The 12,259-nt window shown below is 39.4% G+C and overlaps 1 protein-coding gene and 1 long non-coding RNA gene across 3 annotated transcripts in view; one reads left to right on the forward strand and one right to left on the reverse strand.

The window, feature by feature from the left end:
- Nucleotides 1–2,177: 2,177 nt before the first annotated feature.
- On the reverse strand, nt 2,178–7,172 carry LOC116420639. Its single transcript, XR_004231018.1, has 3 exons — nt 7,062–7,172; nt 4,124–4,190; nt 2,178–2,560 (listed from the first exon to the last, which is right to left on the reverse strand). It is a non-coding gene; the product is annotated as an uncharacterized LOC116420639 (long non-coding RNA).
- Nucleotides 7,173–7,714: 542 nt separating this feature from the next.
- The window catches only part of RANBP9 (RAN binding protein 9), a 98,191-nt gene continuing 93,646 nt past the window's right edge, over nt 7,715–12,259 (forward strand). For both annotated transcript variants that reach the window (XM_023496330.2, XM_031946832.1), the window contains exon 1: nt 7,715–8,435. In XM_023496330.2, coding sequence (XP_023352098.2) covers nt 7,844–8,435 — 592 coding nt within the window. In that variant the 5' untranslated portion in view covers nt 7,715–7,843. The remainder of the gene's footprint in view (nt 8,436–12,259) is intronic.

The raw sequence follows: 12,259 nt of genomic DNA on the forward strand, positions 1-12,259 counted from the left end.
TAAAATTCGATGTATTCACTTTGAGAGGCAATGTAGTATAATCATTAGTCTAACCTCAGGTACAGGAAAACCTGAGTTCTAGTTCCACTAAGACTAACTTTAAGTTGCCAAAAGGATTCTGATTTGTATTGGAAGAGGGTATCTTTTCATCTAGGAGTTTCTTATAACTATTAAATCACAGTCCTTATCCTTTATTAAATCTAGTCCTACTTATAATTTGTGGAAGTCTTTTTTTGATGCTGATTCCATCATCCAACTTGTTAATCTATCCTTCTATCTTTGTATCATTAAAATTTGATATGCATACTGTATCTACCCAATCTAAATCTTTGATTAGAATGTTAAATTAAATAAGAGTGAGCACAATTAATTTCCTTAGGGCACTTCACTAGAAGACTCTTTCCAAGTTGACATCAAATCATTAATGACTATTACTATCCATTTGATCTGTCCCAAATCCATCTAATCATTTTATCACCTAGACTACATCTTTGTAGTTTGCTTACAAGAGTAGCTTGAGAAACTTTATGAAATTCTTTGCTGAGATAGAAATAAACTAAATCTACAGCATTTCTATGACTTAATGAATCTAGTAGCCCTATCAAACAACATCAAGTTAGTCCGGAAGGACTAGTTTTTCATGAAACTATGATGATCACTACTATTTCTTCTATATGTTCATTAAGCATCCCTTTCAGAATATGATGACTCAATGGATGGAGTGCTGGACCTGGAAACAGGAAGATTAGAGTTCAAATTCAGCCTTAGACATTTATCAGCTGTATGTCACTGGGCAAATCTCTTAATCTGTGTTCAACTTTCTCCTGGAGAAGGAAATGGCAAACCACCCAATGCCTTTGTGTTAAGAAAACCCCAAGGATAATATGGTTCATGGGGACATGAAGAGTTGGACATGAATGAACAAGAATCATGTAATTGAAGTTACAATTGCTGGTCTATTCTATTTAGATTTTATTGTCTCCTTTATTTTCAAAATCAAGAAAACATTTGCCTTTCTCCAGGTCTACCACATCTCTCCCAAATTCTCTAAAATTTTTCAAAGATCACTGAAAACCCCTCAGCATTCACATCTGACTTCTTTTTGGACCCTGTTCTGGAGTTTGGTGAATGTGGTGATGAACTCACCAAGATCTGTTTACTACTTTTAAAAAATTATAATCTTCCTATTTACTTTGGGCTTCAACTTTCTGTAATGGCATCTGATTTAGGGAACTCTTGATCAATTTGATGAGTTCTCTAGTTGGCTTGCAGTTACAGGGCATGAACTTTCAGGATCTCCCTGTGGAATGTGGACATGCCCACTGATACCTTATTTAGAGGATATAGACAACTTCTTCCACTGGGGTTGCCTTGATGATAATTGGGTAGAAGGGACTCATGAGGACAAATTGTATTGAAGGAAGCATCCTTTTGCATGCTCTATGAAATTGAGTTAACAGCATTTTGGGGACCTTTTTGCTTCTCTGCTTGTATTTCACTTCCAGAGACCTGGTTAGGAGTGTAAAGAAATTCTCCCCTGCTTTTCCTCAGAGGCAGCTGATTTTAGCTTATTTGTAGAAACACAACATATTTGCTTGTATGTAGCCTGAGAGGGAAGATAACAGAGATGAAGGAAGCCAAAGTGTAGTCCACTACACAATTGCTGAATTTAAAATCGGAGAATTTGGATTTAAGTCCCAGCTTAAACACTTATTGTTAGTTCATTTGAAAAACAAAAGGGTTGGATCCCCAATTTCTTAAACTGTGGTTTGTGAATCTATATGGAGTCTTGTAACTGAGTATAGGAATTGTGAAATATGATTTATTATCAGCAAATTTTTGGTTTGTATATCTTTTTTATATACCTATAAACGCAGGCCAAGGGGAAGGGGAGAAGAAAGTGCAAAAAGTTTAAAAATTCCTGAATAATGACCTCTAAGTTCCTTTTGATCCATCAAATTCTAATTCTATGATACTATGGTAGCAGTTGGGGTTATAGAATCCAGTAGAGACATTTGGCAAAAGCAGGCATGTGTATGTCCATACAGCCTGAGAAGGTTCAGAAGATCATAGATTTAGAATTGAGAGGTACTTCAGAGCTCATGTAATCTTGCCCCCTTATTTTGCAGATAAAGAAATAGATATTTGTTGGATACATACACACACACATAAAATACCTAGTTTGTATTAATAAATACACACACATTTGTATCTCTATGGGTACATATATTTGGATAGAAAGAAATAATAAAGATTTTCCTGGAGTAATTACTAATGGGGATGACCAACCAGAGAGAGAAATTAACCCTTCAAAGGGTAAATCTTTAAGATCAAACCTGGTTGAAATGTGAGTCCAGAGTATTCTGTGATATTCTGGGCCAGAGGTGATAGGTCTATTAGCCATTTTTGTTCTGTCCTTTCAGTTCCAAAGGTCATCGTCCTCAGCAGAAATCAGAAGCAAAATAAGAGTTCTTCCTGTTCTCCAATTTCCATTGTCATTGTCTGATCTGCCCAAGAAGAGATCATCTCTTCTTTGATCTTCCTCTGTTCTTCAAGATAGCTTAAAAAAAAAATCCCTTCTTATTATCCTTAATTTTCCTTCATAACCTCAGCTCATTTTGGGCTTTCATGTATTTAACACTTTTATTTATTTTAAGGACTGTGGCACACATGAAAATTTATCCCTTTTTTACCTACTCTTGCTTTTTGTCTGTTAAAATTTAAGGTTGAGAGAAGCCATTAACCAAAGGAAAATTTCTATATATCTCTTAATATTTAGAGCAGTTCTTTTTGTGATACTAAAAGACTGGGAACAAAGTAGATGATCCAATGATAGGGAATGGCTAGACAGATTGTGGTACATAAATGTAATGCAATATTACATGATAAAAACAGAAACATGGAAAAACATGCACTGATGCAAAGTGAAATAAGAATAACCAGGAAAACATCATACATAATTACTATAACAATGTAAATGGCTATAACTACCACAAAACAATCAAAACTGAATATGGATCAAGTATGGAGTACAAGTTTGAGTCCAAAGAAAAGATGAGAAGACACCTTTACATAGAACACTGCATATAAAGTCAGATTTTTTTGATGTGTTAATTAATTTTGCTGATTTTCTCTCCCCCATTCCTCCTTTCATTTTTTTATTAAAGGTTTTTATTTTCAAAACATATGCACAGATAATTTTCAACATTCACCCTTGCAAAATCTTGTGTTCCAAAATTTTTGTCCTCCCTTTCCACCTCCTCCCCTAGATAGCAAGTAATCCCATATATGTTAAACATGTGCAATTCTTCTATACATATTTCCACAATTATCATGCTGCACCTCCTTTCATTTTTAAAAATTATTTTTAAATAAAAAAATTATTTTCTTTCCTTTTCACCTTCACCCCTTTTCTATAATCTGATTACAAAAAAATTTATTCAAGCAAAACTAATTCCCTGGCCATGTCAAAAAAAAAAAAAAATCTCAGTACTCTGAGTCTATCATCTATTTATTAGAAGGTAGATAGCGTATTTCATTGTGAGTTCTCTGGAATTGTGGTTATAAAGAATGCCTTCCTGGGAGAAAAAAAACAAGAGGAATATAACAAAAACTCTAAACAATGTAAAAACAAAAGATATTTAAAAATTATTTTAAAACAACTACTACAATAAATTTAAGACCATTGTCAGGACTTTAATAGTAGTATTACAATGCTTATGTATCCATATTGATTTCTTTAAACAATCTGCCCCTTTTCTCTTCATTGAATTTCTTATCCTTAAGAGCTTTCTGTTCTTTTCCAGACAGAATTTCTCAATAGAGAGAGAGTCCATGGGAGCCTATTTATTTTTGCTCTGAAACCTTTAAAAATATATTTTCCAAAAATCCGAGATATACACCAGATATGTGGCTTTCCTCTCCTATTTTGCAAAATGTAAGATTGATCTGCTACTTCCAAATTTTTCATTTTTACCCTATACAATGAAAATGTAAGAACTAAACAATACAAACCTCAAATTAACCAGATTGAGATTTGATATTTTATTATAATACAATTTAGGTATGTAGATTCTTAATAGCAATCTTATTGAATTATACAGTGTTTTAAAATAAACTTTACCATACAGTTATTAGTTCTGGGCAGAAATCCAGGACCTGTAATTAAACCAATACACTCCTCTGTTGCCCTAGAGGTGGAAAAAGATTAATTATTTTCCAAAATGTTAAAAGCTTATTTGACTAAACAAATGTTAAGTAAAACATTTTAAAAGCAAATCTAATATTTAGTGTTTATTTTAGGATCTACTTATAAAAATTTAGATTTTAAAGGAAAACAAAATAATACTTGGAACAAGAATGCTGAAAACTCAGACTACTAGACAACCTAAAGTCCAATTATACCACTGGTGAGATGCACTAACTTAATAAATCAAGTACTAGATTGGAAGTCATAAAATTTGAATCTTGTTCCTAACTGTGTGGACTTGTTTTTAATTTGAACAAAGCATTCCACTTCAGCTTTATTCATTTACAAAATGATCACATTTTTGACAAAGGGAGATGCTATAAGGAAAAGAGTCTATAAAGTGCTTTGATGTCTCAGGAAGAAAGGCTCTTCCAAAAGCGTATTTTTATAAACCTGCACTCATACAAATTCCTCTTTGTAGAAAACATTTCAATCTTTAGGATTGCTAATTTAACATTCCTTTAATATAATTTACCTATACATTCCCATAAAATCAATTCACATAGGAATCTCTACTTTTAAAAAATAAAATTTTGTTAATTGTTTGAACGAGGAAAGTTTCTACTTAATAGTTTTATGGTTGATTTTGATCCTGATCTGAGATTGTTTCCATAAGGGGAATTCCCCTTCTACATTCTCTTTGTACACATGCAAATCAGCAATTTAAGGCTTTGGAGAGTTGCCTGGGACCCTAGAAGATTAGTTGTCTTTTGAGGTCATAGAACTGGAAGGGACCTCAAAGGCCATGTAGTCCAACCCCCTCATTTTACAAGTGAGGAAACTGAGACCCAAGAATCACAAAACATTTGCTAGGGTTTAATAAGAGAGTAAATGTCAAAGACAGAACATGAATTAACTACACGCACTGGGATTGTACTTGAACTCAGGACTTTGACTGCACTAAGGCAGGTTGCCTTTTTTATATTAAAACAATCGTAGTGTGAAAAATGTCAAGTTTATTTGTACTGGGAGAGGAGCATCATAAAATTTTAACGTTGAAAGGTACTTTGGATGTCCTCTAATGCAACTCATTTTACAGATAAGAAAGATTGAGTAAAAGGGACATAGAGGGTTGAGGGGCAGCACAAAATTTGTGTTAAAGGGACATAGAGGGTTATGGGGCAGCACAAAATTTGTGTTAAAGGGACATAGAGGGTTGAGAGGCAGCACAAAATTTGTGTTAAAGGGACATAGAGGGTTATGGGGCAGCACAAAATTTGTGTTAAAGGGACATAGAGGGTTGAGGGGGCAGCACAAAATTTGTGTTAAAGGGACATAGAGGGTTGAGGGGCAGCACAAAATTTGTGTTAAAGGGACATAGAGGGTTGAGGGGCAGCACAAAATTTGTGTTAAAGGGACATAGAGGGTTATGGGGCAGCACAAAATTTGTGTTAAAGGGACATAGAGGTTGAGGGCAGCACAAAATTTGTGTTAAAGGGACATAGAGGGTTGAGGGGCAGCACAAAATTTGTGTTAAAGGGACATAGAGGGTTATGGGGCAGCACAAAATTTGTGTTAAAGGGACATAGAGGGTTGAGGGGCAGCACAAAATTTGTGTTAAAGGGACATAGAGGGTTGAGGGGCAGCACAAAATTTGTGTTAAAGGGACATAGAGGGTTGAGGGGCAGCACAAAATTTGTGTTAAAGGGACATAGAGGGTTGAGGGGCAGCACAAAATTTGTGTTAAAGGGACATAGAGGGTTGAGGGGCAGCACAAAATTTGTGTTAAAGGGACATAGAGGGTTGAGGGGCAGCACAAAATTTGTGTTAAAGGGACATAGAGGGTTATGGGGCAGCACAAAATTTGTGTTAAAGGGACATAGAGGGTTGAGGGGCAGCACAAAATTTGTGTTAAAGGGACATAGAGGGTTATGGGGCAGCACAAAATTTGTGTTAAAGGGACATAGAGGGTTGAGGGGCAGCACAAAATTTGTGTTAAAGGGACATAGAGGGTTGAGGGGCAGCACAAAATTTGTGTTGAAAGGAACTTTGAATGTAATCTAGAGTAATTCATTCATTTTAGAGGTGAGGAAGACTGTGTGGAGCAAGCTTTAAGCAAAGCCCAGTGAAAAACTTTTTTTTTCCTCTGTGCATTATAAGAATTCTTAATGCGTTTGTTAATTGCAAATTTAGGATTACTTTTTAAACTTTTGAAACTATTCATTATATTTACAATCTTGAACAAGTTTAAGTAGACAGAAAGGAGGAAGGAGAGGGGAACAGAGGAGATGGACTAGGTTTCCCGGTATCTTGAGCTGATACCACTTTTCAAGCTCCCGGCTGGGGAGCAACGTGGGTGCTCAGTGGTGACAGAACTGGGGGTGGGGGAGGGAAAAAAAGAGATGATGCCCGGACACCAGTACTCGATTACTCTTGCCTAAGCGAGAGGCCGCAGCGGCGGCTGCCGTTTGGGGAGGGAGGAGGGGCGACAATAACAAAAAGAAGTAAAAGTAGGAAGGGGGGTGGGGGTGGGGGTGGGATGAGCGCGCGGCGCATGGAGGGTGGGTGGGAGGGAGGCAGGACTAGAGGGATGCTGGAAAGCAGGTGGGTGTGGGAGTGGTGGTGCAGGAGGGCTCTCCGAGGGACCGAGCCTTCCCGGGGGGAAGGGGACTTGGGGATCACGGAGGTGGCGAGTCCCCGCGGCATCCCCGGGAGAAGCCCAGCTGATGGGGCCCGCGCGTGCGCGCTCTAGCTGCGAGACACCTCTCCTTCCTCCTCCCCCTCCCCTCTAGCCCACTCTGACCACAGCGCCTCCTGCAGTGGCGGCGTCCCAACACGCCCGCCCTCCCCGCTTCTCCCTCCCTCCCAGGACCTGGTTTGTCGCGTTCGCTGGGATCTCGCGCTCTTTGGCCGAATTACTGTGCTCTCTCTCCCTTCATTTCCTCCCCCCTTTCATTTCACCCTGCTCCTAGTTACTCCTTCTCTCCTTTCCGCTCGCTTATCCCTCCCCTCCCCCTTCTCCCCTCCCTCGTTTAGCGCCGCCTGCGCGCTACGTCTTGCGCCGGGCTCCGCCGCAGGGAAACAGCGGCATTGGCGGCGGCGGCGGCGGCGGCGGCAGCAGCAGCAGCAGCGGCGGCGGCGGTATCATCAGCGGCATCTGCTGCAGTAGTAGCAGCAGCAGCAGCAGCAGCAGCAAGAGCGGCGGCGGCTGGAGAGGGAGCAGCAGCAGCAGCAGCAGCAGCGGCGGCAGCAGCGACCTCCTCCGCCTCTTCTCTCGCACGCTCCCCCCACCCCCCGCCCTCTGTCTCCCTCCATCGCCTAGGCAGTCCCCGTGCCTCGCGCGACCGCTGAGCTTGAGCCAACGTTCTTTCTCTCAACCTCCCCCCCCGCCTCCCTCCACACTCCCCCATTCCCAGCTTTAGCCCAGTCTCTCCGGTTTCCCCTCCCCCCAAAAAGCCCCCCAACCGCCGCGCTCACCCCTCGGCGCGCGGGCCCTGCCGCCTGCTTCCGGGGAGAGGGGGGTTGGGGGCGGGCGGACGGACAGACGGACTGGGCCAGTGCCGGCAGCGCCCCTGGGGAGCAAAGGAGGAAGAAGGAGAAAAAGAAGAAGAGAAGGAAGAGGAGGCGGGGGTGTGAGTCTCGGCCGGGATCGGGATGTCCGGGCAGCAGCAGCAGCAGCAGCAGCATCATCAACAACAGCAGCAGCAGCTGCCGGCCGTGGCAGCCGCGGCAGTGGCTCCGGCCCCTGGGGTCGTCCTGCCGGCCCCCACCCCCGTTAGTGCCGGCTCCTCTCCGGCCGGCCCCGCCGCCGTGCCCCCGGTTGGGGGAGCAGGGAGCGGTGGCGGCGGCGGTAGCGTTGGCGTCGGGGTGGGGGCCGGGGCGGCCGCTCTGCTCCTGCACCCGCCGCCTCCGCCGCCACCCCCGGCTACCGCGGCTCCGCCGCCGCCTCCCCCGCCGCCTCCCCCGCCTCCGGCCACGGCCGCAGCCTCCCCGACCCCCGGTATCTCGGCGGCTGCCAGCTCGACCGGAGGGGCCACGCCAGCGGCCGCAGGGAGCAGCGCCCCGGCTCCCTTCCCCCACGGGGACCCGGCCCTGAACGAGCAGGAGAAGGAGCTTCAGCGGCGGCTCAAGCGTCTGTATCCGGCGGTGGACGAGCAGGAGACGCCGCTGCCTCGGTCGTGGAGCCCGAAGGACAAGTTCAGCTACATCGGCCTCTCGCAGAACAACCTGCGGGTCCACTACAAAGGTAACTGGCCTGGGGGCCGATCGCCCTCTGGCCCGGAATCCCGCCACTTCCGTGTTTTTGTTTTTAAAATGTATTTTCGCCGCTGAAATTGTTTTCTAGGTGTTTCCAATTCGGGGGTGGGGGCAGGCCACATCCGAGGGATTGAGAGGCTTCTTGGGGAAAGGAAAGTGACCATAATTATCCTGAGCAGAGATGTAGTAATCCTCACACCAGTAACAGGACACCTAGAAAGGAAACATTTTTACAACAATGTCAGGACAAAACTCTTTTCTGATCTCCCTTAAAGTAGAGGAAACTTATATCTTCAGTGTTTGGTTACATTGTTCTCCCAAGACTCTCCCTTTAATTATTTTGGTGGAAGGATAAAAAGAATCTTAAGTATAATTACTTATCTAAGGAGGTCAGGAACACGAAGGAGATGGATATTTATTAGTGGAAGGTTGTTTCCAAAAGTAGGCCAGAAATTGTTTAGAAAAGAACCAAGGGCACAAGTTCGAAGTCAAGCTATTTCATCAGACACAACAAGGAAGTGTCAAGAAGGTGAAGCCACAAAAACAAATCTTGGCTGTTGAAACCTACTAGAAAAGGGAATAACATTAAAATAATCTGTACTTTCATATTGATATAGTGTTGTAGAAACAAGACTGTTTCACACTTGATACTCTTTTACACTTGTAATTTATAAGATCTGTGTGTCAGATGTCTCTTAAAACAAAACTTTCTGAAAAATAGATGTATATAAAATTTCAAATTGTGTGGAGATAGTATTTGAAATTCCCTGAAAAGTGAACAAAAGATATATTACTGTGGCCTGCTTTAAAAAAAAAAAACTAACAATAAATATTATGTCTGGAAACAAATCTAGTATTTTAGGCCCAAGACCTGAAATTAGAGCTTTCACATTCAAAACAACCTTTTTTTGATTAGTTGCAATGGGAGGGTTTTGTTGGAATCCTCAGTTGAATATGGAGCAGAAAAAAAAAAAAACAACTTTGTGGTTAAAGACAAAGTATTCAGGGTGAAATCTGAGACAGACTTTGATAAATAAGTTACTTTTTAATCATAAAGGAGAATGGCCACGGGCACATAACTGGCATGATTTGGATATACTGAGATCTATATACATTAAATCTGGTATTGCTTGAATTTTGATTTCCTTTTTTTTCTATGCCACTCATCTAGACAGCTTTGCCAATTTAAAATAATTACATTATTTAAAAATTTGAAAACTGTTGTTTTATTTTTAATTTTCTATTTTTATTACTGTGGTTTTATGTTGTATGGATAAAGTCTTCATCATTGATATAACTTCCAAAAAAGTTTTTTAAGTTGGACTTGATAGACTCTCTTTTCTGTTAAAAACATGTCAATGGAAAAATGTAACTATGTAAATCAGTTAATGTGGTGTGGTCGAAAGAACAGAACCACTGGAGTCAAGTAATTTGTTATTACTCTGGGTTATATTAACTGATCTTGTAGTCCTATGCAACTTGTCTGGACTTCATCTTATACAAAGATCCTAGGGATTCTTATTGACTTTAGTTTCTTTAACTTAGGCATAAATATGATTTTAATTTTTTAGATCAATTTTAATATTTAAAAGTGAATAGTGAAATTGCATATTCCTATGTGCATTTTGTGAAGTCAGTAATTTATAAAAACACTGGTACTTTTTTTTAAACTTTCGGCCGCATTATAATTTCTATGCAGTACCAAGATCACTTTCTAGAAACTTCATATTTTGCTAAATATAAACTTTTGTTTCTGGAGAACTACATTTTGATGTTTGGTTTATGGGTTTTTTTCCTTCTTCTCTGCACTTTTCCCTTCTATTCTGTCCCCATTTTTTTCCTCTGCTGCCTTCCTCTTCCCTTTATCCTTTCTCCCCTTATTGACTCTTCTGCTTGTCGTTTTTAATATGTTTTGTGAGTTCGGATAAAGAAAAAAACATAAAGTATAACTAATCAACTTTGCTTGGTAGCAAAATGAAGAGAATAACAGTGTTGTGGACAGTTTTGGAGAGAAAAATACTTTATGTAGATGAGAAAAACCTGAAAGATGTAATTGTACTTTATTTAACCTAATGCTGTTCTATCTAGAATTTCACTTACCATTTGGATAGTTTTTCATGTTTCTAAATTTCAAAAGATGTTATCACACCTTTTTTCCAGCATGTGGCTCTCTTATTCTGCCCATAAGTCTTATAAGCAAGGATTGGGCATGTGTATTTGGAAACTGTATTCCTTAACTGACTGGAGGGATTAATGTTGAACAATGCCAGACTCCTTTCCAAAGTTGATTGCCAGGGCTGTGACTAACCACTGGGTTGTATCTATGTAGAAACAGCCTATACATAATATCATCTCAATTGTTGATTGAGAAATAAGGCTAAATCCTTTTGCTTAAGAATTAAAAGTTTAAAAACAAACTTTTAAAAATTTTTTTTAATTTTTCAACTTTTTTCATTTCTCAGCTTCTTAGCCAACAAATCTGTAAAATCTCCATTTTTTTTTTTAAGATTACATATTTTTCAAGTTGTTATATTTACCTGTAGTTTGACTGGAAACTGCTTGATTTGTATGTATGTCACTTGAACACTTCCAACTCAAAAACCTTAATAGGATAGAGTGATGTTTCAAAAAGAATCGATTAGGATGTAATCCACACAAGGAAAGTTAGTTGGTATTTCTTGATTGATTAATGGAGTGCCCTGGAAAGACTATGGTATGAAGCCATGATATTGTCAAATCACTTTAGATCTTTTATTTTGGACATGCCTTTAAGGTATTAATGCTAATGTTTTAGGATAATATGATTTAGAAAAGGTAAAGAAATGCCCTTAAAATTTCAAGTAAGATTTTAACTTTGTCTAAATAGATTAGCAAAGAATTATAGAAAGATAAGAAATCTGAACTTTCATCCCTTTTTTGAAATGTGATTCTGGTGCCAAATCAACTTTTTTAAAAAAGCTTTATTACTAGTCAAAAAAGTTAAGAGAGTAAATGAGAATGGTTTAGCTATGAATCAATCAAGTCAAAAAGATTAAATTTTATTGACTTCAAGTGATAAACAGTATGAGACAGTATATGCTTAGATTAACCTGGACTATGAAAAATGAATTTTCACACTAGAGGAAATAGGCAGGGAGAAAATAATAAGAGATAAGCAAACTTCTTCAAAGGACTCAGTGACATTTGACCATATTTCTTACATTTATTATTTTTCTCCCCTCACCTCTCCTTTATCTCTTTAATACTTTCCAACACTAGATGGATAAAGTGATAGATGGAGTTTTTCTTGAATTGCATAGATACAAGTCTCCCTTTTGTGAAACCTTGCTTTAGACAGTGGTTAATCACAATTGGAAGGTGAATTAGATAACATCATTTAATTATTTCATGGTTCAAAATGGCTGTAGGCCATGGTCTAAAGACCATGTCAAGAAAAACTAATTCAGTAAATGAATGAACTTTTAGTCTTCCTATATAAAGCCCTCATGTAAGTGTGAAAATGTGTGTATTCATGTGTACATGTATACACACTTGAATGAGAAAGAATAAACATCTATTTAAAAGCCCCTACACAAGAAAATCTGAAATTAAGTGAGAAAACAAAAGTTGATTTACAAAAGGTTCCAATACAAAAATTCTTTAATAAACTCCCCTAGTTTAAATTAAAAAAAAAAGTGCAGTTCAATTGATAACTTTTCAAAACTACATTGATTGCATACAGGACACTCATCATCAATATCCAATGTGAAGCAGTCATTTAGTAACACTTTTTTTTAGAACTGCTTTTAAACATTGTTTCTTCTTGTCAGTCTA

Source organism: Sarcophilus harrisii, chromosome 1 (genome assembly GCF_902635505.1).
Source record: "Sarcophilus harrisii chromosome 1, mSarHar1.11, whole genome shotgun sequence".
In the NCBI taxonomy this organism is placed as follows: Eukaryota; Metazoa; Chordata; class Mammalia; order Dasyuromorphia; family Dasyuridae; genus Sarcophilus; species Sarcophilus harrisii.